Genomic DNA, 24396 nt, shown 5'->3' on the forward strand with positions numbered 1-24396 from the left:
GCAAAAACCTGGGAAATCCTGGAAATAGTAAAAGTAAAGTTGAAGCAAAAAAAGGCAAAGGGCATGGGTAGGGTTTGGCTGGAAACAAGTCAAACCATTTAGGCATAAATGCCAGACGAACCGGTTGGATTTTTTTTTTCTATTTACATGCAATTGGATAAAAAATTGTATCTCACATTTGGGAAAAAGTTTGGCTTCTTTCCCTTTAGCCCGCGTGCAACTGTGACTTTAGAGAGGGTGTGCCAGTCAGAGAAAAAGGCTGAGATTCTGCTGATGCCAAACTCCCTGCAGGACCCCCTCCGCCCCTTCCAATGAGGGGTTAAAAGAAACCCAGTTTAACATTACCTTGGCTCATCCCTAGGGATCCCATGGTGGTTATCTCTTTTGAATAAGAGGCAAGGTAGGAAAGTCATTACGATGGGAGGCTGGTACCAGATTTCCTGGTTTGGAATTCCCTCTGACAACAGCGAGTGATCCAACCTTTGCCTCACCAACTTCAGCTATAAAATGGGGATAACAAATAGCACTTCTCTTCGTGAGTAGCTACAAGGATTGTGCTGCTAGATACCGGGAAAGCACACTGTTGGCACTAGAACAACCGCTGCTATTTAAAGCTCCAGTTTGAGGAAAGTGATGCCCTGGGGTACAGGTGTCCAGACTTCGAGCCCAGGAGTCGATCTCGCATCCGAGGAGTAGAGACAGCCATAGCTCTCATCACAGCAAGGGACGGGAGAGTGGGCGGACGCGCGCAGGGAACAACAGCCGGCCGCCAGGGTTCCTTCTGCGTGACAGAAACCGGGATGATAAGAGAGCACCTGCGCCGACCCACCGGCTCCTTCCCGACCTCCAGGGGCTCGGGCTCCTAGAACTCATCCCCTCCCAGTGCATCTCGGGAGTTGGGGGTCAGCCCCGATGCATGTAGGGACATGTAGTCCTTTCCCTCCCCCGCTTCCCAGCTGTCCCGCCTCGGAGGCCGCCTCTCATCATCTTTCCCAGCAAGCCCTGCGCGAGCGCGGCTATTGATTGGCTGAGGCGGGAGCAGGAGGCTCTGCCGGCAGCGGTTACCCAGGGTTTCCGGTGGGAGGCCAGAGCGGGCGAAGCCGTCTGCACGTCGACTGTGAGGTGCGTACCGCGGGCGGCCGGAGGGACGAAGCGCTCAGAGAGTCAGCGAGCCTGGGCGCTTTTGGCCGGTGAGAGGAATCGCACCGACTCAGCGTACGGGCTCGGGCGGAGGGGGTGGGGGCAGGGCTCTGCGCGCGCGCATGCGCGGGCGGGCGGCGCGCGGCTGGAGGGCGCGCAGGGCGTGGGTGGCTGCGCGCGCGCGTGCTGGGGGGGCCCACGTGGGCCCGCGGGGGGGGGAGGGCCCGGAGCCGAGCGTCCCGCCACGTCGGTCTCGGCCCCTCAGCCTATCGTGCGTCCGGCCTGTCGGGAAGGGACCGTGTTGTGCCGGGAAGTGACTTCGGGCAAAAGGAGGCCTCTCCTCCCCGCGCCTGAGCAGCGGCCCCGAAACCTGGGCAGCTCAGGCCCCCCTGACCGGCCAGAGACAGGGAGACCGTTGGCTCCCTCCGGGCGCAGGCCGGCCAGTTGGCTTTAAGCAGCTTTGTGCGCCCGCTGTTGGGATCTCTGATCCAGGCTGCGGAGAATTTCGAAGTCTGGAAAATAGCAAATGTGTTTGTTTCTAAAGGACCTGCTCCCAACCTAGCGTTGCACACCACAATGAAGAACCAAGACAAAAAGAATGGGGCTGCCAAGCAATCAGGCAACACTTCCAACCCAAAAAACCACCCGGGGCAATCGGAAGCAGGACCAGAGGGAGACCAGGGGCGGCCCAGCCAGGCGGCTCCTGCTGTGACAGAAGCTGAAGGCTCCTCCAGCCCGGCTCCTGGGAAGACAGAGGGTGTGTGCCAGCTCTGCTTTTCCTGCGGGCGGGGGAAGGAATTTGTGGTCTGCCAGTGGCGCTTCTGCAGCGAGAGGCCAAGGCTATCCAGGAGGGCGGAAATGTTGAATGAGAGGACAATGCTGAGTCCCGGTGATTTCCCACCCCGCCCAGTCCTGGGGAGTTGATAGGGCCTCCCCGCTCCCCAACACAGGAACTCCCTTGGGAGTATGCTCAGGATTTTAGTCAGGTGGCAGGCAGATGAGACACCCATCAAACCAGCTTAGAAACACCTGGTCGATTGGTGGTCACTGCTCTTCATATTTGAAGCATTTCTGGAACGTTTTTTAATAGCAAAAGATGACATGAAGGGAGGAAAGAGATTAGACCTTGAGCTCCTACAGGCCAGTCCTGTGTGCTGGAAGCTCTTTGATTTGTCTGTATTCACAATAAAGATGTTCAGACAGTAGTTAGAAAGTTACATCATTCTATAGGTAAATAAGCAGGCTTAAAGAAGTTAGGCAACATTTAATCCAGTGAGAGCCTGCAAAGTCCCAGCCATTGGTTAACCATCTTGTTTTCACTCTGCCCCTCATCCTCTGCGGTAAGGAGTGCAAGCCAGAACGGCTCAGGCTGGAGCCCTCCGTGATGTCTCTGAGGAGCTGAGCCGCCAGCTGGAAGACATCCTGAGTACATACTGTCTGGACAACAATCAGGGGGGCCCAGGTGAGGACGGGGCACAGGGTGAGCCTGCTGAACCTGATGATGCAGAGAAGTCCCGGACGTATGCCTCAAGGAATGGGGAGCCTGAGCCAGAGACCCCAGTAGTCAATGGTGAGAAGGAGACCTCCAAAGGGGAGCCCGGCACAGATGAGATCCGAGCAGGTGATGAGGTCGGAGACCGAGACCACCGGAGGCCACAGGAAAAGAAGAAAGCCAAGGGCCTGGGTGAGCAGACGGCAGCTGGTGAAGGGAGGAGGTTTGGGCCTGACATTCCTTGGACATTGCCAGGAATCAGAGGAATCAGAGGAAACCCTGCTTTCCAGAGCAGCAAGTGCTACTAGTTTAAGCGAGGCTGCGGCTGCTGGATCAGAGCACACAGGTGTGCAGGCTGCTCATTGCTCAAGGGCTTCTGGCCCTACAAGCTAAGGGAATTGAAATCCAACCTGTTCTCTCTTTGTGTAGGTGGAACACAGGAGGCCGGGTTGGGCTTTTTTATTTTTTCTTTTAAGATTTATTTATTTATGCATATAAGAGCTGGGGTACAGGCCAGAGATGTGGGGTGGTGAGAGGATTCACCAGAGACAGAGCGAGGAGCAGAACAGGCAGACTGACTGAAATACACTGCTGAGGGGAGCAGCGGGTGATACAGGAGAGGTCTGCTGCACTACCTGGGTTTTGCTTCCTGGCCGGCCGGGCATGGAACTCGTGCTGCAGAGGCTGCAGATTGCTTCATAGTGCAGTGCTTAACCCCTTGCGCCACCAGGGAGGCCCTTTTTATATATATTTTTTAACCAAGGTTGTAATCCACTGATGAGTTAGGATATAGTTTGTTTTTTTAAGATTTATTTATTTATGCATACAAGAACTTGGGTGTAGGCCAGAGGGGCAGGGGTGGGGGGCAGGGTGAGAGGATTCATCAGAGACAGAGTAGGGAGCAGAACAGGTCAATCTACTGAGAAACACTGCTGAGGGGAGCAGTGGGTGAGACAAGAGAGGTCTGCGCCATGTGGATTGCTCCCTGGCCTCGTGCTGCAGAGGCTGCGGATTGCTTCATAGTGTGGTGCTTAACCCCTTGTGCCACCAGGGAGACCCTGGGTGGGTCTTATTTTTGCCAGCCAGCACCATTTCTAACCTGCTGTGTGACGCTGGGCAAAACCTTATTCCTCTCTGTTTCTTTTTTTCACTTTTCCTTAGTAAGAGAATCGTACTAGACCAAGATTAAAAACTAAAGTGAGCCAAGCTTCCCAGAGGGCCCCACAGGGGTCATGAGAATGATCATTCAAAGATTGTGTCACCTGGTTCTAGCAAGTAGATAACATGTAAAACTACAGGCTAAGTAAAGCCAACATCTTTTTGTTCTTTTTAAAGGAAAGACAGAAATCTAGAATCATGTGAAATCTTTATATTTTTAACAAGTTGGCAACTGATAAAAATTCTGGGAACAGAATTTTGGAATGCATTTGGCCTGTGTACCAGCAGCTTGATTTCTCGGTCTCCCTGGACTGACAGCTCAGGAGCCTGGTACTAGGTTATGTGGGAAACAGCAGAGAGATGATTCTAGGACTGAGGCACAGGGAAGTGGGGGAAATTCATTGGTGTTTGGGTGGGAAACAAGTGTGTGTTAAACAGTCAGAATAGGGAGGTGTTGTGCCCGTGTTTTAGTTCCTAGGCCCCGACCCCCAACTAGTGTTTTTAATCTTACAATTTAATATTAGAAGTGAAATTCACTTTTAAAGTTCACTGTTTGGCTGTCTCTGTCAACAGGCGTTTAGTAGTTCTCAAGAAGCCTTACTCCCTTTTCTGCATGCTTCCTTTTCCAGTCGGGCCTTGCTTACCTTGAGACGGTAGCACTAGTGGGGCACCTTTCTTTCACCTGTTGCTAGAAAAGACAGCTTTTTCCTTCCTCCCCCAGTGCTCACCAGGAAAAGTTAGTTCACTAAATGAGTGTTTGGTCAGCATGTCCTGTGACATGCAGTAGGGACAGGACTGGAGCGACAGTGATTGGCAGAATCAAGTTGGTCCCAGACCTCATGAAGCACACAGGTTAGCACACAGCAAACAAATATAAATTATGACAAGGGAGCTTCGCCTCAGGCTGGAGAGTGTGGGCTCCGGCCCGGAGGAGGCCCTCAGAAGAGGGACTACATGCCTTTGCTCCCTATGCTTTGCAGGGAAGGAGATCACGTTGCTGATGCAGACATTGAACACGCTGAGCACCCCGGAGGAGAAGCTGGCAGCTCTGTGCAAGAAGTATGCTGAACTGGTCAGTTCTTCCCCTTCTCGTACCCTCCCTGCCTTGGAAAGGCTGCAGGCCGCTTTACCTTAGGGTGAGGGTACAGGGCAGGCAGGTGGCTTAATTCCTGGTCAGCCCCTTCTGGGTGTTTCCCCATCTGTTAAGTTGAGAGCCAAGTCCCAGCCAGCCCCTTTGGGACTGACAGTGAGAGAAGAGCTCCTAGCTACTGGTCTGAGTCTCAGATACTGCACCTTGCCCCGTTAGCTTTACTTTGCTTCTCCCCAAAGTACGGACAGTGCTGCAACCACACCAGGATTAACACTGATCACTGGATATTCTCCAGTACCCAGTCATAGTCAGATTTCCTCCTCCTTTTGCTCCAAAGCAGTCTTCATCTTTTGCCCCTCTTTTCACGTGACATTGTCTTAATACCGATCAGTTATCCTATAAGGTACCCCACTTTCTAGCTTTGTGATGCATTTAACTTGTTCCTTTACCTCCTTAGTTCCTTAGTAAAGTTAGTGCTAGAAGCTTGTTTTAAGTGTGACTTTGTTGACAGGAATTCTTCATTGGTGGGACTCGCTACCCATGTTGCATCAGAGGAGATACAGTGTGGTCATTGTACTCCTAGTGGTGGGGAATTGTTCGCTGGGGTTGTGTTGTGACAACCGGGTCCCTCCTCTGTCAGATTCCCTATCAGAATATTTTTTAAAGATTTATTTTATTTATTTATGCATACAAGAGCTGGGGTGTAGGCCAGAGGATTCACCAGAGACAGAGTGGGGAGCAGAACAGGCAGACTGACTGAAATACACTGCTGAGGGGAGCAGTGAGTGAGAAAGGAGAGGTCTGCTGTGCCATGTGGGTAGCTCCCTGGCCGGGGATCGAACTCATGTTGCAATGGCTGCCGATAGCTTCGTAGTGCTGAGACTTAACCCCTTGTGCCAGCAGGGAGGCCCAGATTCCCTATCAGAATTTGAAGACTACTGAAGGTGATTGCCCATTATTTTTTTCTTTTATTCTATTAACATTTACTGGCTGTAATTCTCCTAGAAGGAACTTTGCTCATCCCTAAAATGGGAGGAATTTATAATGTTTAAATAAAGAAAAGGACATGAAAAGGTACCGCTCTTTAAGAATGATGCAGCCAGGGAAAGAGTGAGGATGCGAGAGAGGATGTGAGTTGCTAGGGTGAAGTTCTTGAGGGGTTGGCGCTGGTGAGAGCAGCCGGGTCACTGACTGCAGGGGATGGATACAAGAGACCTGGCGGGCGGGACAGGTTGCTTCTGTCTGGTTGCTTGCCCTGGTTGCTTCTGTGTTCTCGGGGAAAGGGAGTCATGGTTGTAGTAGGGGCAGAGGAGCTTCAAAGTGGATGAAGTATCTAAAAGAGGACTGTGACTAATGTGAGAAATGTCTAGGACTGCTTTGGAGTGAAAGGAGGAGGAGGAAATCTGGCTGTGACCGGGTGCTAGACAGCATCAAGGGATTAGCATTAATGCTGGTAAGTGTGGTCACGGCACTGCGTATAGGCTGACAGGGTCTTCCTGCAAGGGCGGTGGTGAATCTGAAGCAAGCTCCTCTTTAAGTGCTGCTTCGGTGCTGGGGCAGAGCAAGCACTTGGGATTTTGCTGGAAAGGGAGATGAAGAGAGTTGAGGGTGTAAGCATCTAAGCCAGGTGAAAAACGAGTGGTCATTTAAAAGAAGGTTGAAGGGAAAGTAAAAGAATGATTGAGCCAGTTGATTGGAGTAAGATCTGGGACCACACATACTGGACGGAATGAACTGGACAGACAGGTGATGGAGGGAATCCTGGCCTGGGCTAAGATTGTGGAGATGGGTCGTGACAAAGGCTAGACCTGCGCTGTCCAGGGCAGTAGCCACCAGCCAACTGAAATGTACCTGTGCTGAATTTCCATGTGCTGAATTCAAAGTATAAGATTCAATTTCAGGGCCTCCCCGGTGGCGCAGCGGCTGAGCGCTGGGTTGCAAAGCTGCCCGCGGCCTCTGCGGCGCAGGTTCGATCCCCGGCTGCTCCCCGCCCACCGGAGGAGGGTCCCACATGGCGCGCAGACCTCCCCTGCCGCCCGCTGCTCCCCTCAGCAGTGTACTTCGGTCCTTCTGCCTGCTCTGCTCCCCGCTCTGGCTCTGGTGAATTCTCTCACCCTCCCGCGCTTCTGACTGTACCCAGTGCTTGTATAAATAAATAAATAAATCTTAAAAAAAAAAATTAAAAAAAAAAAAGATTCAATTTCAAAGACCTAAGGGAAAAGGGAGAAGGTAAAATACCTCATTTAATATGTTGATTCCAATTGTGAAATTATATTATTTGGATTTTGGATTGCATAAATAAAATTTTCATGTTAGGTTCCCCTATTCCTTTTTTTTTTTTTTTTTAAGATTTATTCATACATACAAGAACTGGGGTACAGGCCAGAGTTGTGGGGGTGAGAAGATTAACCAGAGACAGAGTGGGGAACAGAACAGGCAGACTGACTGAAATACACTGCTGAGGAGAGCAGCGGACAAGACAGGAGAGGTCTGCTGCACCATATGGGAGGCTCCCTGGCCAGGGATCGAACTAATACCGCAGTGGCTGCAGCGAGCTTCATGGTTGCATCTTAACCCCTTCCTCTACCAAGAAATAGGGCCTCCCCTATTTCTTTTATTTTTGAATTGGCCACTGGAACATTTTTTATACATAATTGAGTCATATTGTATTTATGCCGTGCTGTGCTGCATGGGCTTTGGGAGGGAAGCAGAGCTGAGAAGGGGAAGGGTCCATGGAGGAGGTTGAGGACTGTGAAACCAAGGAGTTAGGACTGTCTGTCCCTAAGGAAAAAGGCCAAGACAATAATAACATCTTGTAGAACAGAAATGGTGACGTAGTGCTGAAGTCTCTGAGCCGTGAGAGGAGGTGATGGGGTCTGTCAGTGAGTACTAGGAGAGTAGCAGGTGGTCTCATCTGAAGACATGAATATCCGGAGTGGGGGGGAACATAACAGTCTGAGAATCCTGAGAGCTTTGTCTCTGGGTTAGAGCTGGGAGAGAAGCTGGGATCTGCTGACATTAACCCCTGCACTTGTCCTGACTGTCCATTTCTGTATCTCAGTACGGGACCCGTTGGGTTATCGAGCAGCCCAAATGGAGGAATGTGAAGTCCCTCAGTGTCCCTTGCACTATCCGAGTTGTTATGGCCGGAGTTGGGGGAGTGGGCCAGGATCAGTCAGTTCAGGAGACCCTGGCTCTTCATGGGGAGAGCCCTGCGTGATTCTCGCTACCTGTCCTGATCCCCAGCTGGAGGAGCACCGGAACTCGCAGAAACAGATGAAACTCTTGCAGAAGAAGCAGAGCCAGTTGGTGCAGGAGAAGGACCACCTGCGGGGTGAGCACAGCAAGGCTGTCCTGGCGCGCAGCAAGCTGGAGAGCCTGTGCCGAGAGCTGCAGCGCCACAACCGCTCCCTCAAGGTAGCTGCCCAGTCCCCCTGCAGGATTCCCACTCTGGTTTCTTTGACTTCCCTTCACTTCCACTTACTTTTGGTGGGTTTTCCCCTTAAATAGTAGTATAGGCTTTCAGTGTGGAAATAGAGTTCCTCTGAGAGCTACTTGTAACTGTTGGACAAGTAAGGTGAGGTGGAAGTAAGTAAGGCAAAAGCTGAGGTGCTACGAGCACCCAGAATTCAAGGCTTCAGCATTTCTCAGTGGTTAGCAGGGACTGCGCTGAAAAACAGCTCCTTCTCCCAGGGCTGGTGAGTCAGGGGGAGGGTGTTAATCTGGTCAAAGCCTCAGTCACTGCTGTGGCCTCCAGATGGTTTTTGTATGCGTATTCTTTGCATCTTTATATAAAACTTGTGAATATGAGGTGTTTTGCAGTTTCTTTTGCTCACTTTGAGTTTGTCTTTATGACATTACAAATTTTATTACATACTTGATGTGAGGCATTCAGAGGTGATAGAAGTATAACAAATCAAAGATAATGTTGCGCACCCTCATGAACCCATGCCCAGCAGAAACCACTGGCCAGTAAACCTACTTACACGTAAAGTGTGTCCTTTTTCTTTCCTGTTTACAGATAACACTTACATATGGTTTTAAAGTGACACCATTATACATGTACTGTTTCCTATGCTGTTCCCTTTTCTCACATAACGCCATGCCTTATCTCCCTGGGAGAGGCTGTAAGGCGCTCTCATTCTTTTAGCAGCGTTGTTATGTCAGTATACTGGCTTTTGTTTTGCCACTATTTATTTCTTTAGGGAGGGAAGTTTGGTTTCCATTTCAAAGAGCTTTCCCAAAGAGTGGTTTTCATTACATATCAGGATGGATGAATAAACACTCTGCTAGTTTTCATGACATTTTGAATTCGGGGATATATTATATTTTATCAGTGTCCTATTTAAGGTTTATTTTGGTCACTTTCAACTTTTCACCATTGCATCTATAGAGTGTTTGAGCATTCTTGTTTTTTATATGTGTTTCTGCCTACATGGAACTTATCTGTAGGATAAACTCAGAAGTGAAATGTGTGAGCCTGATTGCCTTCCCGACAGCAGTGTTGAGCACCTTTCCAGCCCTGGGTGTTCCTGAAGTTTAAGGACTGGTTGCAGGGGTGGGGCAGGGATGGGGCAGGGATGAAAGCACATTTAAACTCGAGTACTTAATCCAAAGTATGGGAGATAGGCTTCAGGGGATGCAGATTGCTTTCTAATGATACCTCACTTGATGTCACCTGGTTTACAAAGGGATCCATTAGGAACCCCCACTGCAATAACACCTTAGAGTCCACTTATTCCTTGAGAGCAGGGAGAGCTGTTGGGAGATACCATCCCTGACTAGCTGGGGGATCCTTGTGAGGTTAGCTGGGGAACAGTGGATGATGGCACTCCGGCTGACTTCTCTGCCCAGGAAGAAGGTGTGCAGCGGGCCCGGGAGGAGGAGGAGAAACGCAAGGAGGTGACCTCGCACTTCCAGGTGACGTTGAATGACATCCAGCTGCAGATGGAGCAACACAATGAGCGCAACTCCAAGCTGCGCCAGGAGAACATGGAGCTGGCTGAGAGACTCAAGAAACTGATTGAGCAGTATGAGCTGCGGGAGGAGGTAAGGTATTGGACAGCCGTCGTGGCCAGAGAATTGTGAGGCCTAGTTGTGTGCTGGGTGCCCAACAGCCCTTTAGGACTTCCTCCCTTATCCCTTTCTCACATTCTTCCTTCTTCCTTGGGAAGGGAGTATTGTGCATCCTCACTCAGGCAAGGAACTGAGGTAGAGAGAGACTTCCCTGACCATCACACCAAGTCCACAGTACCTCCTAGACGGTAGGGCCAGGTGATTTTTGAAATTAGAACTGTCCAAGTTTTAGAATGGAGATAGATTCATATACTGTGTATTACGTAGCACCCCCAAATCAGACATGTTAATATTTGTGCAGTGCATTTTCTGAGTATTCACCTAGGTTATTAGCCTTATAACGATAAGGGTCAGATTTGCCAGCTCACAATTTTTCAGAATTTGGACATTCAGGGGAAGCAATCCATCTGTTTTCAGGTAACAACTCCAAGGACTATCTCTTCTGAGTCCTTGCTGCTCTCCTGCCCCTGCCCTCTGACAGGGTGTCTACCTTAGCTGGCATCAGCCAGACACTCACATTCCTATCTTTGGGTTTCCACACGCCTGACAGTCACTTGGCTATTCTGGGTTGTTTATTCATCATAAAAAAGGAAGCCGGCAGCCACCTTCCCAGGCTAGACCAGGCCCCTTCCTAGGCCTTGCATTTGGTGCTGGGTGGAATGAACAAGAGCCCACCCTCTTGGTTTCAGTCCTCTCCTGGCCCACTCCTTTTCCTGTACCTCATCCCTTGGAACAAGACTGTTTGTGATACATTTAGTTTTAGAGAACTTGGCTTGGTTCTTATCCTTCAGCGTGCAAGCCATAGAGGCTTCCTAAGCCACCATAGAATGAGGACCCCAAAGACCTGATACTGCTTGTGGAGGTCCAGGTCTACTAGGCCCTGTTGCCCCCTCCTTTACACTCCACCCCCAGTCAGATTCAGGCAACCCCAGCCTGACCTCTCTGAGTCACACAGGTGACTGAAATTCATCATGTCCCAAACTGGACCCATCTCTAATAAGCTACCTTCCCTTCAACATCCAAAAATTACATAAAATGCCCCACATCCCTTTTTCCAGTCGATTTTTACCTTTGAAGTAGCACGTGAATCCACCACTTGTTCTCTCTTGCCTGGTCCAGAATCCCAGTGCTCCTCCATACAGTTCTTGGGATGCATATATCTACCCTCAGCTTGTAGGCATGGCAGATCTCTGCCAACTGAGCTCAGCTGTTGGGTGGGTGGTGTCACTTCTTTGCCCTTTCTGTCCATATATAAGGGACTGAGGCTACAAATGTGAGTGTTGAGTGATCTCTCGTGAGTACATTTATTACCTAACTTCCTGAGGGCTGATTGTCTCCATAAACAAATTCCTGTTCTTACCCAAGACTGACTCAGTGAGAAAGAAATTAGGTGAGGTTAGAAAGTAGCCTTCGAGGGGCTTGGGGCCCATGTCTTATGGTGCACTTGGAAGTGCCCTGGTCTCTGCAGATGGGACATCCCTGTACTCACCAGACCCCCCTGAGAAAGGGACTCCTGACAGGTGGCCCTCTCACATCATGCTTTCCTGCAGCATATCGACAAAGTCTTCAAACACAAAGACCTGCAGCAGCAGCTGGTGGACGCCAAGCTCCAGCAGGCCCAGGAGATGCTGAAGGAGGCAGAGGAGAGGCACCAGCGGGAGAAGGATTTTGTGAGGCTTGTCTCGGGGATGGGGGCTCTGGGAGGACATAGGTTGGGTTCTGGCTTACAGTGCAGCTAGTATGGGAGAGGTTGCTGCCTGGCCAGACCAGAGCACTGCTTCCTAAGACACCAGGCTGAGAGCAGGACACCACCTTGGGTTCTGGTGCTTGTGGCTAAAAAATAAAAGCCAAATGTAGCCACTAAGGGCTTCTGATGAGTCTGAGGTCCTGTCTTGGAAATAGCTTCTCAAAGAGGCAGTGGAGTCCCAGAGGATGTGCGAGCTGATGAAGCAGCAGGAGACCCATCTGAAGCAGCAGGTAAGACGGTGTATCTTGACCCTTCGTGGCCACCTGGGCCGCATCCTGGTAGGGAAATGGGACCCTCATTCTAGGACCACCTTGACTGCAGTGTGACCTTGCTGAGCCTTTGTTCTCTCTGGCCCCTCCCCCAGCACCTGTGGTGGTGACCAGGTGGCAAGGTGAACTGGGAGGATTTCCTTCCTACTTGGAAGCGTGCTGCTTTTGAGGAGGTGGGGATAGAGTGGTGGCTTTTAATCAAATAGATTTATACTTAATTCCAGAATAAAAGTTTAAAAGCAATGAATGTAAAAGCAAAATATGTCACCCCCAAATCCTGCTTTCCAGATTTAGCATTTTGTATCCTGTTTTTCCAAGTACATAGTTTTGTTTGAAGGAGAAATGGTGTCTTAATAGGATTGTCGTGTCAGAGGGCCAAGGATAGGTCTGAAGGTGTTAATCAGAAGTGTCTGCCAGTGAAGCTCAGTCTCATTTGTGCACTTCTTTCTCACCCAGCTTGCCCTTTACACAGAGAAGTTTGAGGAGTTCCAGAACACTCTTTCCAAAAGCAGTGAGGTGTTCACCACATTCAAACAGGAGATGGAGAAGGTAACAGTGGTCCCCGCCGGGTGTGCCTATTAGGCACAAGCTCCTTGGTTCATAATTAAACTGTGGGTCTACTTTCAGGAAGTTCCCATCCTAGAGCCTCCTGGGGAGCTGTGTATAGTAACAGTGTGATTGATGCCAGGGGTGGGACTAGAAGTAGAGATCACAGCCTCTCCCCCTCTCAATGTTGTACACTCCAGTTGTCTGGGGAAGAGCTAATCTTGTCAGTTCCTGTTACTAATGGAAGGTATTTAATTTGGAGCATCATTGGTAGCACAGAGGCACTGACCATGCCTTATAATGCCTTGCCCTTGTCGAGAAATGGATGCACAGCCAGCCTTACCATCCTGACCGTGTTCTTCTGTCACATAACCCAGATGACTAAGAAAATCAAGAAGCTGGAAAAAGAAACTACCATGTACCGGTCCCGGTGGGAAAGCAGCAACAAGGCCCTGCTGGAGATGGCTGAGGAGGTCAGCTGTGCTTTCAGTGAGGCTGGGTGTGCAGTTACTGAGGGGGCCCTCTCCTGTAAGTGATGCAGCTGCAGGAGCTGGAGTTGGAGCTCACATCCATGTCTGTCCAAGGCCAAAGGCAGTGCCAACTGTCTCCCTGTGGCAGTTGGTGAGCCCAGTGATAGCTCTGCATGGAAAGCAAAGAACAAATGGAAGAAAGGCTAGGGGAACAAAAGCAGCAAGGGGTGCCAGTGATGCATGTAGTTTCTGTGCACAGTGGCAGGACAGATGACTTGAGCCTTTTCTGTGGGTTGGGGTGTAGGAGAAGAAAGTGACTGACATTGCTGGGGCAGCTACTGTGGGCCCAACCTACTGGATGTTTAAAATAGGTCAGTTCCTTGAGCCTTCTCTTGAGATCTGTGAGGTAAATGTTAGTAGTTCAGTTTAGCCAATAAGGAGATAAGACTCAAAAGCCAAGGACTTTATCAAGGTCATATGGCAAATAAATGGAGGCAGGAATACATCATCTGACCTCCAGGCCATACCCCTTTCCACACTGCCCCATATGACAGCTGAGTCTTAGGTGGACCTGGGCTGTTTACTTGAAAAGAGCCAGCATTTGACTCTGCTTTCGCTCCTGCCATTGTGAAAGTGTAAATGTTTTCTACCAAGTGACAGGAGGCGCAGGGGGCAGCATGGCACTGAAAAGACTCCATTTCTCCCTAGAAAACTCTCCGGGACAAAGAGCTGGAAGGCCTGCAAGTGAAAATCCAGCGGCTGGAGAAGCTGTGCCGGGCACTGCAGACAGAGCGCAATGACCTGAACAAGAGGGTACAGGACCTGAGTGCTGGTGGCCAGGGCTTCCTCACTGACAGCGGCCCTGACCAGCGGCCAGAGACTGCCACTGCCTCCAAAGAGCAGGGCGGGGAGGGGCCCAGGGCCCAAGCACCCAGCTCCCCACAGGCCACAGAAGCTCCTTGCTGCCTGGGAGCACCAAGCACAGAAGCATCAGGCCAAACAGGGCCCCAGGAGCTCACCTCCACTACTGCCTAGGGAACCTATTTCTGGGGGCACGCTGGGAAGGGAGCAAGCAGCCCAGCCAGGCCTGGCCCATGCAAGGCTCCCACTGCTAAGCAGTCCAGTGCTGAGGCCCAGGGTCCTGTAACCTGGCTGGCCTCTGACACTGCAGTTCTGGATTTTATGGGTCACTTTTTCATACTTATGGCATATGTGCAAGGCCTCATACATTTCTATTTGTAAGTGTAAAATGGGCTTGCACTGGAGGCGGGGTGTGTACAGATCAACTCTGGCTCTTCTGTGAGTTGAAGAGTCTCAAAGAGGAGCTGATACCTGCTGTTGTCACAGTGAGCTGGCAGGACAAATGACGTGAGCATCTTCCTGCCCTACTTGAGACTCAGACCCCTCCTTCCCTGCCCTTCAGGGCTCGTGACAAGTGACACACCAGGCCTTGACTGTGTTTCTCTTGTGAGCGGAGCTTAGGCAGCTCTCCCAGCTCCCCTAGAAGCTCCTTTGCTTCTGTTGACCTGGAAGAGGGGGTCCCCGAGCCGGAGCCCTGGCAGGGCACTCAGAACTGGTGATGAAACTGCTTTCCTGCTTAGGACAAGGGACCTGGAGAAGGTTTCTGTGTGGGATGATATGCTGGTAGGGAGCCCCTGGGGCCCGCTTCCCCTGCCCCCTGTTAGTGCCAGGACCAGGCCAATGATGCTTCTCAGTAGCCTTATCATTCACAGGTGCCTCTCTCGCCTGCACAAATGATTGACAAGAGATCATCCAAAGGATTCTTTCGGAAGGTGTTTGGTTTTCTTTTTTTATTTTGCACATGACAGTGTTTATATTGAGGATCTTCTGGGGTGAGCAGGTGCTTTGGCAGTGGTACCTGGGTGTCTGGCCTCCAGTGCCCACCACTCCTGCTGGCACCTTTGCCATGTTGGTGCTGAGGTCTCCTATTTGATGAAATCAGATTGTATTAAGAGAAAGGAAAGGACCTCTGATGGCTTTGCCACAGCTTGCCTAGGAATTTCAATCCCGGGAGGCCACCACTGATCCCATCACCACTGTCTCCATGTAGCAGTTGCTGCACCCTGACCCAGCTGCTCCCCTTGGCTTTATGAATCTCCGCTTTCTGACCACCCATCACGTGCGGTCCTTGAGGTTTGCCCAGTTTCTGCCTGAGGAGTAGGACTGAGGTATGTCCTCCTTGACATCCCACTTGTGTGGGGGAGCCATCAGCTCTTTCTGGCAGCTAAAGGATAAGAATGAGACTTAACAATTGACTGAACCCCAGAAAGCCACAAAATGACTGCAGGTATTTGTGGGTGTTCTTCCTTCACCCATCCCTGTTCACATGCTACTCTCTAAGAGTTCTGCTGGTTGAAAACTTTAAAGGGTATTAGCCACCCTCTGTACAGAGCGGTTTTCTGCAGTAACAAAATGAGGCTTGGGTCAGGAAGCAGAACTCTGGTGGGCTTGCGGTACAACTTCCAACAGCCAGGGCACAGCTTCGCTGTAGCTGAGGGAGCCGCAGTCCGAGATAGCAGAATGGCAGAGTTTATGCTTCCTCCTATATTTCCTTGAAGCTAGTTCATTGTCTGTAGGGCCTTCATCTTCCACAGCTAGCCTGCTCTCTCAGCCTTTAACTTCAATCCCTCAGATAAGTTGGTTTCTGAAGAATGTCATGTTCTCCTGAATCATGTTACTGCTCAGACCAGAGATGGCAAATGAATGGCACACAATTTCCCTGCTGCCCCTGTGGGGGATACCAATAATCTAAGTGTTTCCTGCAGATCCCTCATTTGAGGTATATCCTTGAATCTCTAAATTCCCCCAGCAGCCAGCATAAGTATTGAGATCTATTTGCCATCCCTGGCTGAGATACTCCTCTCCTGTGGAGAAGTGTTTCCTAAGATCTTCCCTTCTTTAAAATTCCAGAATGGTCCCTGGGCATGCCTTTTTCACTTCTTGTACCAGACTGAGATACACAAGTGCTGCCAACCCCATACAGGGTTTGCTGGGCTATGGAAGCGCAGGGAAGAGGTAGAAGCTTCTGCCTGGCACCTTTAAAAGAGTGGGAAGGCCAGCAGAGGTTCACATAATTTGCCTGCCTCACTTCAGCTACCTCTTAAAGCCCATGGGGAGGAGGTGGGGTGGTGGAGCCCATTGTGGTGGTACAGGAGGTCACAGCTGCATGGCAGGCCTCGGGCTTAAGTCTAGCTATTGTGGGCAAAGTGACCCCAGATGTGCTTACCAGGTCAAAAGCACATGCTCCGAGCAGGATATGGCCTTCGCTCTCAGCTCTAGCCATCTCAGTCCCAGGCCAGGCTGTAGAAGGGGATACCATTCTTCCTCTTCCTCTCCATTGACCAAATGTTATCAGTCACTACAGCTGCTCTGCTTGTTCTGCTTTCCAAAGTCAGCCCAGATACCTGGGTGCTTCCCGCACCTGCCAGGAGCCTGGGCAATATACAGGGGAGGAGGCCTTCGTGTGAATGAAGGCCAGTTCCTTCTTTACCAGGGCAGATCTCATGCACATGACCTCAGTTTTAGGACCAAGATCTGTGTTGGTTTCTTAGATTGCTAGCTTTTCCTCCAGGGACCAGACCAGGTGAGACAGAGGCCCTTGGCTCTGCTGACAGAGTTGTGTTCAGAACTGTCCAGCTGAGTGCTTCATGTACCAGATTCTGAAAGGTCTCGGCAGCACTTTTTTTTTTTTTTAACTTGTTTTCCTTGAGGTTTTTGGACCATGGGCTGAGCTCAGGCACTTTCTGTAAGAGAATGTTATGTCTGAAAATGGTTATTTTCCCTCCTCCACCCTCTTCCTGGTGGCCCTGCTTAGGGCTGATCAAGAGGCCAGTGGAGCTGCCCTGGTGTCTGGGGTGAGGCCTGCTGCGCTGATTGTACAGCTGCTACTCCAGCCCTCCCACCTTGCACAGCCAGAGGCAGTCACCCCAGGGACAGCCAGGCACCTGCCTGGGGGAGGGGTGCTGCCTTCTGTCCCTGTAACTGCTTCCCTTATGGCCCAGCCAGGCCACCCAAACTTATTTGAAGCTGTGCCGGCAGCTTTTTTTGTCTCCTTTTGGTATTCACAACTGCCAGGGACTTGATTTTGATGTATTTTAAACCACGTTAAATAAAGAGTCTGTTGCCTTACTTGTTTCTTTCCTGAACTTTGTGGTCATTTGGTACCTCTGAATCCACCTGGCGAAATCTGACTTGTCTGGGTCGGCTGTAGACTCTGTGGCTGTTCCCTCCTGCCTTGCAGCAGGCACCACAGACTCAGACCACTAGCAAATTCACTTGAGCTGCTGAGTAGAGCTTTTGGCAAAGTTGGCATGGTGCTCATCTATGGAGCGTCAGATGATTTCTTTCACTAAACCAAAGATTGCTCCTGACAATTGAGATAAACCATCCAGGTAAGTTGTTATCATTACTTCTATTTCTTTCACTCTTGTTCATCTCTGGTAAGTGGTGGACATTAATACTTGACTATACTTTTTGTCTTGTGGAAAGTTCAGTGTTCAAACCACATCAAGACCCAGCAGCAGAAAGATACCTGTACATGCTCTGACCCTGAAGAGAGGAGCATTTGCTAAAAGGGGGGCAATACCGTCCCCTTTTGAGTGACAAAAGCTTAGGAAAGCCACATTGCCAGCAAAGGTGACAGCTGTCAGTCTTTAGTCTGGGAGACCTATGATGACACATCATTAGCAATACTGTTGATGTCTGGATTCCGTGTTCTTAGCTCATGACCGTGTCAGGAAAGCTCTACCTTTTTGTCAGGGCTCTAGGCAAGTGTTTCTAACCCCATATACTATTACTCACTGACTGTAGTAAAGTTGGGATGGTTGATTTGTCTCTTCACTGATTTTCCAATGTCCTGTTCCATTTTTCCTTATTTATAGAAGTGAATGTCTATAATGACCTATTGAGCAGTCAAATGACAAAAAAACTTAGCAACAGAAATGTGCGTGGGAATTAACAAGGTGACAGATTGGCTGTGGACAGCGTGAATGCCTGGTCACACAATACGCATTACTTGGATAATTGGATTCTGATGGAAGGTCCCGTATAATTCACAGGTTCTAGGGCTGGTCAACGTTCCATGTACTAGAAGCACGGGTAATTTTTGTCCAGGTGAAGGATGTGTTGCTACACAGGCCAGAATTCTGACCTCAAAGTGCACTGAATCCTCATTTTGTGTTCCAAATAAAAAAACATGTCTTGGGGAAGAAAATGCCCTGCTCTCTGAAGGCTCTTGAGTTCGGGAGGGGGTACTGTGGAAGTATAGAAAAGAACCCGCTCCCTTTCAGCAAGGCGACAAGAGGATAGGAAGGACCTACCTCCTAAAGGGCAGGCAGAAGCCATTACTGAATGCAGTTCACCTAGGAGGGTAGGTGCACAGGAGGATGATAGAAGATGAGGCCAGTTTACCAACAGTCTTTGTGCCAGGTTAAGGAATTTGGGCTAGGTCCAGAGGGTAGGCAGGGGAACTACTGAAGGTATTTAAATAGGACATGCGTAGGTTGTAAGGAAAAGCAGAACACAGAGAGCTATGCATAGGCCATTGGAGGCCAAAATTGAGATGGGTGCACACTGTCGTCACTGCTATTCGGACAGCACCCGTGGACAAGTTACACGGGAGCTCCATTTTTCTTTGATTTTGAGTGTTTTGTGACAAAATGGGCTTGTTTCTTCCACACCCATTCACCCACCCAAGCCTGAATAACAGTTGAGGCACCTATGTGGGAGACATCCCGCTGGTAAGCCCTTCACCTGCCACCCTGTTCTGTCTGGGGCTTGGGTGGTTCTGTCACAAAGGATGGTATGTGAATGTCCAACAAATGACAGAAAACTAAAGTGCCCTTCTGTCCAGGCAGCCGCTGGCAGGTAAGTCCACACTGGCCATGAGAGGCCCCACAGAGCTGCTGCCTCTTCTTAGTCAGGGCCCTAATGATTGAAAATCTGTTGTTCTGGGGCCTCCCCGGTGGCGCAGTGGTTGAGCGCTGGGTTGCGAAGCTGCCCGCGGCCTCTGTGGCACCGGTTTGATCCCCGGCTGCTCCCCGGCCACCGGAGGAGGGTCCCACATGGCGCGCAGACCTCTCCTGCCGCCCGCTGCTCCCCTCTGCAGTGTACTTTGGTCCTTCTGCCTGCTCTGCTCCCCGCTCTGGCTCTGGTGAGTTCTCTCACCCTCCCGGGCTTCTGACTGTACCCAGTGAATGTATAAACAAAACAAACAAACAAATAAATAAAACATGCCTCAAAAAAAAAAAAAAGAAAAAGAAAATCTGTTGTTCTGGCCAACTAAAGATTCCCATGCAAGGTGGGAGGGGAGGCCATCTGACTCTTGGAACTCCCAAGCAGAGCAGCCCTGAGCATAACTTCACCCTAGAGGTGCTCGTGGACCTCAGGATGTACAGCAGCCCTGGGGACACTCTAGCAGCTCTGGCGGGGGGGGGGGGGACTTTGCAGTTGTCCTCTCTGCCTGTACAGACCTCTCCCTCTGACCCCTGGTTATTGAAAAGGTCCTAAATGAATGTCTCCTCTTCTGGAGCGGTCTCTGTTAGAAGCACCTGGAAAAGAGCCCTGTGCAGGTACCCAAGTGCCTCTCCCTAACAAGCCAGAGGCCCAGGTCTGGCCCAGGGAAGGTGCTCCCCGCAGTGGGAAGGGAAGGTGACGTGGCTATGCATTGCTGGGGAGCAGCTATTTGAGACTGTAGGGCAGCCTGGCCAAGGATAAGCCCCACTCCGGTAGCAGTGGATACTTCTCTGGAGACTAGAGCTGGGAGCCTCTGCCAGGTCTTTAAATAGCTGCCCGTTGACCTGGCCTCGGGCAGCAGTGGATCAGCCCCCATCTGGCGCTCAGGTTTCTCTCCTGGGAACTGGAATCAAGGGCCAGGTAATCATGCCGCTTCCCTCTGACCTGAGGCTCCCTGCACTCCTGGGGGTGGTGAAGGGGTAGACTTGGCCCCGTCAATTCCTCAGTGGCAGAATATAGCCCCACCACTTACCCTCCAGGCATGTCGGGTGTGGGCAGGGAGTGCTAGTGCCCTCAAAAGATTATTGTTCCGCTTTCCATAAAACAGGATGACGCTATCTTCCTTTAGGGTTGTTAAGAGAACTAAACTCACAGGAGTGCTTACGAGGGAAGCAGCACTCACTCAATAGAGGCTGCCTTCTCTTGTAATTTCCTGCTACTGCTGCTTGCAGAGCTGCCTACAGGTTTATATATATTCTCTCTCTCCCTCCTCCCCTTTCTTCAGACAAAGCCACCACCATTTTGTCAGGGATTATAGCTGCCCTCCAAGACAGGTGGGAAATTGAAAGGGTTTTTTAGATTGCCGTCACGGAACTAAATGGTCATCCGGTTCACGTAAAGTTAAGAGGGACGGCTTAGTAAGTGGGGTGCTGCTTCCACCTTGCTCCATCCTCAGCGCTAAAGAAGGTCACTTTCTCTTTAAATGCAAATTACCTCCTGCCAGGTCAGCTGCTGCCGGTTCCGTTCCCTAGGAGGAGAGTCTGCGGGGTGAAGGGAACCTGCCTAGAGCATCACTACAGACCCCAACTTCCAGGTCAGTTGCCCCGCGGTGAAGGGTGGACAGGAGCGCTGTAGGATGTGGGACTGACGCTCCATTTCAGATCCTGGCCCCCGAGTTGAGCAATTTATTTGGCACATGGCTTTACAGGCTGAGTGTGGGAAATAGATTCCAGGTCACCCCCAGCTGTTTGTGGGGAGCGGGGGCTCCTGCTCCATTTTTTAAAATCAAGTCCCTAATTGGGCCAAACTGTGTAGGGTGAGGCATGTGACGCAGTCGTCTCCACGCCACGATACCCCCTCGGTGCCAGCCAGCCATGAGCCAGTTTAAATGGTCTGCCCCCAGCACCAGCACCATCCCAAAGCATAGTCACGCCTGGTGATGGCAGCTTGGGAAAACCCTGTAAGGAAGCCCAGACCTCCATGAAGGAGCGCCTCCGGTGACCTGAGGCTTAGGGGGTGGGGCCTGAGTGGAGGCTGAACTGTACCAGCCTCAGGCACAGCCATTGTTGGAGCCAGCTGCCAGACCACCCACCCACCCGGCTGCACGCCCTGGCTGCAGAGGATGCCAGCACACTCCTTCTGACTGGGGAGGGGGAAACGGCTAGAAACTTGTCCTAGGGAACTTCTGGGGGTCCTGGGAGTGTGCAGTTCAGAGTGTGTGTTGGAGGCAGAGGGAAGAGGAGGGATGCCAGTGTCAAAATGGGGAAATCCATGCTAAGCTCTGCCCCACATTCCAGGCTTCTGTTTTGCATCCTCTGGTGGTTACTGCTTGACACTGGGGTCTTTCCAAGCACCCTCACCCATATCTTGGCCGCCTCCCATGCTGACAGTGTCTTGTCAGCTTCTGCTCAGGCAGTTGATAATCGGGTGTGCTGGACACCCCTAATCCTCAGCTTGGCTCCCCCTACATTTCCTCTGCCAGCTCCACTCCCTCTGCTCCTAGGACAGGAAACCCCAGCAGCAGCTGAACAATATCTTCTCCAGCCCTTTCAGGCAGGGCCTGGGTTTTCAGGCTAAGGACCAAGATAGGGGGGGAGGTCGGGTGGGCTGCAGAAGGTCCTTCAAAGGAACATCTACAACCCCAGGGACAGGCACTGACTTCCAGCCCTGCTCACACTCTGCAGTTATTGATAGAAAGTCCCAGGGCCTGCCCTTTGCATCTCTTCTCTCAGTGGAGTTGCCTGCCCGCAAGGACCTGAGGCCCAACCAGCACCCAATGGAGGACAAGAAGAAGAAAAGGAGCCCCAAGCCTTGCCTCACTCAGCCAGCCCAGGCCCCAGGAACACTACGCAGGGTCCCTGTGCCCACCAGCCACAGTGGTTCCTTGGCCCTGGGACTCCCTCACCTGCCGTCCCCCAAGCAGCGGGCCAAGTTCAAGAGGTGAGTACAGAAAGCAGGGCAAGAAGGGAGGGTTCCCAGCTTTGTGCCGAATTCTGCAGGAAGAAAGGCAAAGGAGCCTTAGCCTTTCGTTACTAAGCAATAATTAATGACGACCCCAGCTGATGCCTCCGACCCTGCCATGCTCAAGTGTGTGGGAAAAGGCTAGGTGGGTCACTGGGGTCACACGTATGATGATGACCTCAGAGCAGGAAGCCACAACCCTGCCTGCCAGAAAGTGGGGGGTATGCAAGAAAAAATATGCCAGCAAGGTTCTGGGAACCACAAGTGGTTTGGTGGCTCTGGAGTGAGGGGGGACAGGAAAGGATAAGGGGATATGCAGGTGTACTATTTGATTCCCTGCTTATTTATTTTTTTAAAACATTTGGGAATTTGTATTCTGCCCTAGAATGTCTTTGTTTCCCACTAGAACAAAATATGTTCTTCCTCCGGCCACTGGTTCCCCGTGCTACACTCCACCTGCCTGAGAGGCACGCTGGTGGACAGCCACAGTGGGGTGTAGCTGAAACTCCTTGTTGGGGCAGGAATAGTAGGAAGTGCAGTTGGAGAGGGAGGGGGGCCAGGCTGGGAAGGGAGTTATCCTGAGGGTAATGGAAAATCCAATTTTTAAATAGAAATGGGGCAGAAAGTTATTTTGGGGAGAGGTAAGGGGGCGCTCATGGCAGTGGGGAAGTAACTGCTCTCAGATTCACAGAGGACCAGGCAGGACAGGTGACTGGCCCAGGGTCCCAGGAGGAATGAACCCAGGGCCCCTTCAGGCATGGCTCTGCCTGTGTCATTGGCATAAAAAGGCTGCTTTTGCCCTCTTATCTCTACCCTTCCTCATGCTCTCCCTTCCCTTTTCCCGTCCTGGTGCTCATGGCCAGAAGAATAAACATTTATAGTGGAGAGTGGATAGGAAGCTAAATCAGTGGATAGATAGATGGCACAAAAGATCTGGGGGTACCTGGCCACCCCCACACATGTGACCGAGTCCTGTCCACCCCACCCAGGGTAGGCAAGGAGAAGTGTCGCCCAGTGCTGGCTGGAGGAGGGGGAGGCTCGGCAGGCACTCCCTTGCAGCACTCCTTCCTGACCGAGGTGACTGATGTGTATGAGATGGAGGGCGGACTGCTGAATCTGCTCAATGATTTCCATTCAGGCCGGCTGCAGGCTTTCGGTGAGTCCTGGGCCTGGGCTTAGAGAGTGTATGGGTAGAGGAGGCTGGAGGGCCTGGTGTTGGGAGCTAGCTGGGGCTAGGGTCCCAAGTTCGCTCCCAGCACTCAGACAGCTGCTGTCCAGGAAAAGAATGCTCCTTCGAGCAGTTGGAGCATGTGCGGGAGATGCAGGAGAAGCTGGCCCGGCTGCACTTCAGCCTGGATGTGTGTGGGGAGGAGGAGGAAGAGGAGGAAGAAGATGGGGTCGCCGAAGGGCTGCCTGAGGAACAGAAGAAGACAATGGCTGACCGAAACCTCGACCAGCTGCTTAGCAACGTGGGTCAAGACCTTGTGCTTTGGTTTCTAGGGGTACCAGGCATTGGGGGAGGTATATGCTCTAAGGCCACTCTTGGCCCTGGGCGAAAAGTGGGTGGGGGTGCATGGATCCAAGAGCTCTGGGCCCCTCAACTCCCCCCAAAAGGTGGTCCCCATCATGTCTGGGTTTTGGCTGGTGCCTATCCTGACAGAAACCTTTTTTTATTAACAGCTGGAAGATCTTAGTAATTCTATGTATCCTTTTCAAGGGATCTGTGTGTGTGTGTGTGTGTAAGCGTGCTCCCCCCTGACAAAGATGAGATCAGTTACTTCCTATCACGCTCCAGGAGTATTACATATAACAAAACATCCCCACCCCTTTTAATCCTACTGAGTCAGAACTGGTCACAGACTGCCCCCATCCAGGTAGAGGAGTGCAGAATCCTCCAAATATGAGGAGACAGGCGGTTGAGGGGAATGTTTTACCTGCTCATCAAATTCTCTGCACGCACTTTCGCTGACACCAATCCATGCCCAAGCTCCTTTGCTTTCTCCCTATTCCTTCAGCACCGGCAGTTACCAACCTAAGCCGAGTGCAGGCACCCACAGCGGGAGGGAGGAGAGGCGAGGGAGGAGTAAAGCACCGCGTAGCAGCAGCGGAGGATGCAACCTCAGGCCCCTCTGTGCAGGTGGGGAAACTGAGTCTGTGTTGGATGGGAAGCCGGGGCTGGAGATCCCTCGCAATCCTTGACTGGCACAGACAGAAGCTGCACCTGGCCGAGAACGCCGAGCCTGAGGAGCAGTCAGCCGCGTAGGTCTTGGACGAGGCCCAGACTGCCTTTATTCCTTCAAACTGTGATTTTTTACGGACTCGACGGTCATCCGCGCCCCCCAGGTGCTATGGGGAGGGGGGCGCCCTGATGGAATAAAACCAGAAACAAAGATAGTGGCTCCGTGTCTTCCCTCCCCTGACTGCGTCCTAACTTGCCGAGGGCGCCCACGCCTCCGCGAAGACACCCTGCGCGG

General features: G+C 51.3%; 2 protein-coding genes across 7 annotated transcripts; both read left to right on the forward strand.

Moving 5' to 3' along the window:
• Positions 1-1006: 1006 nt before the first annotated feature.
• Positions 1007-17219, forward strand: TXLNA (taxilin alpha). Of its 2 annotated transcripts, none has more exons than XM_037498683.2 (11): positions 1007-1122; positions 1685-1897; positions 2486-2824; positions 4771-4862; positions 8127-8297; positions 9735-9929; positions 11507-11626; positions 11859-11933; positions 12429-12521; positions 12896-12991; positions 13697-17219. In XM_037498683.2, the coding sequence occupies exons 2-11, from the start codon at positions 1717-1719 to the stop codon at positions 14021-14023; spliced, it is 1689 nt and encodes a 562-aa protein (XP_037354580.1). In that variant the 5' UTR covers positions 1007-1122; positions 1685-1716; the 3' UTR covers positions 14024-17219. The 2 variants fall into 2 exon arrangements, with proteins under 2 accessions (XP_037354580.1, XP_037354581.1); XM_037498684.2 differs by lacking the exon at positions 1007-1122 and adding an exon at positions 1129-1190.
• Positions 17220-19713: 2494 nt separating this feature from the next.
• Positions 19714-24308, forward strand: CCDC28B (coiled-coil domain containing 28B). 5 transcript variants are annotated; one of them, XM_037500413.2, is made up of 7 exons: positions 19714-19882; positions 20466-20555; positions 21646-21901; positions 22912-23078; positions 23201-23391; positions 23603-23625; positions 24131-24308. In XM_037500413.2, the coding sequence occupies exons 3-7, from the start codon at positions 21738-21740 to the stop codon at positions 24183-24185; spliced, it is 600 nt and encodes a 199-aa protein (XP_037356310.1). In that variant the 5' UTR covers positions 19714-19882; positions 20466-20555; positions 21646-21737; the 3' UTR covers positions 24186-24308. The 5 variants fall into 5 exon arrangements, with proteins under 5 accessions (XP_037356310.1, XP_054547455.1, XP_037356313.1 ...); XM_054691480.1 differs by having other exon boundaries at positions 21694-21901; XM_037500416.2 differs by lacking the exon at positions 19714-19882 and adding an exon at positions 20064-20205 and having other exon boundaries at positions 21694-21901.
• Positions 24309-24396: the final 88 nt, after the last annotated feature.

This window comes from Talpa occidentalis, unplaced genomic scaffold, assembly GCF_014898055.3.
Source record: "Talpa occidentalis isolate TD23 unplaced genomic scaffold, MPIMG_talOcc4v2.1 talOcc4.9, whole genome shotgun sequence".
Classification (NCBI taxonomy): domain Eukaryota; kingdom Metazoa; phylum Chordata; class Mammalia; order Eulipotyphla; family Talpidae; genus Talpa; species Talpa occidentalis.

Coding starts and splice junctions, on each gene's coding strand:
- TXLNA (XM_037498683.2), top strand. CDS start 1,717: ATGAAGAACCAAGACAAAAAGAATGGGGCTGCCAAGCAATCAGGCAAC. Junction 4,863..8,126: donor GCAAGAAGTATGCTGAACTG/GTCAGTTCTTCC, acceptor CCTGATCCCCAG/CTGGAGGAGCACCGGAACTC. Junction 8,298..9,734: donor GCCACAACCGCTCCCTCAAG/GTAGCTGCCCAG, acceptor TTCTCTGCCCAG/GAAGAAGGTGTGCAGCGGGC.
- CCDC28B (XM_037500413.2), top strand. CDS start 21,738: ATGGAGGACAAGAAGAAGAAAAGGAGCCCCAAGCCTTGCCTCACTCAG. Junction 23,079..23,200: donor AGGCCGGCTGCAGGCTTTCG/GTGAGTCCTGGG, acceptor GCTGCTGTCCAG/GAAAAGAATGCTCCTTCGAG. Junction 23,626..24,130: donor GAAGATCTTAGTAATTCTAT/GTATCCTTTTCA, acceptor TGACTGGCACAG/ACAGAAGCTGCACCTGGCCG.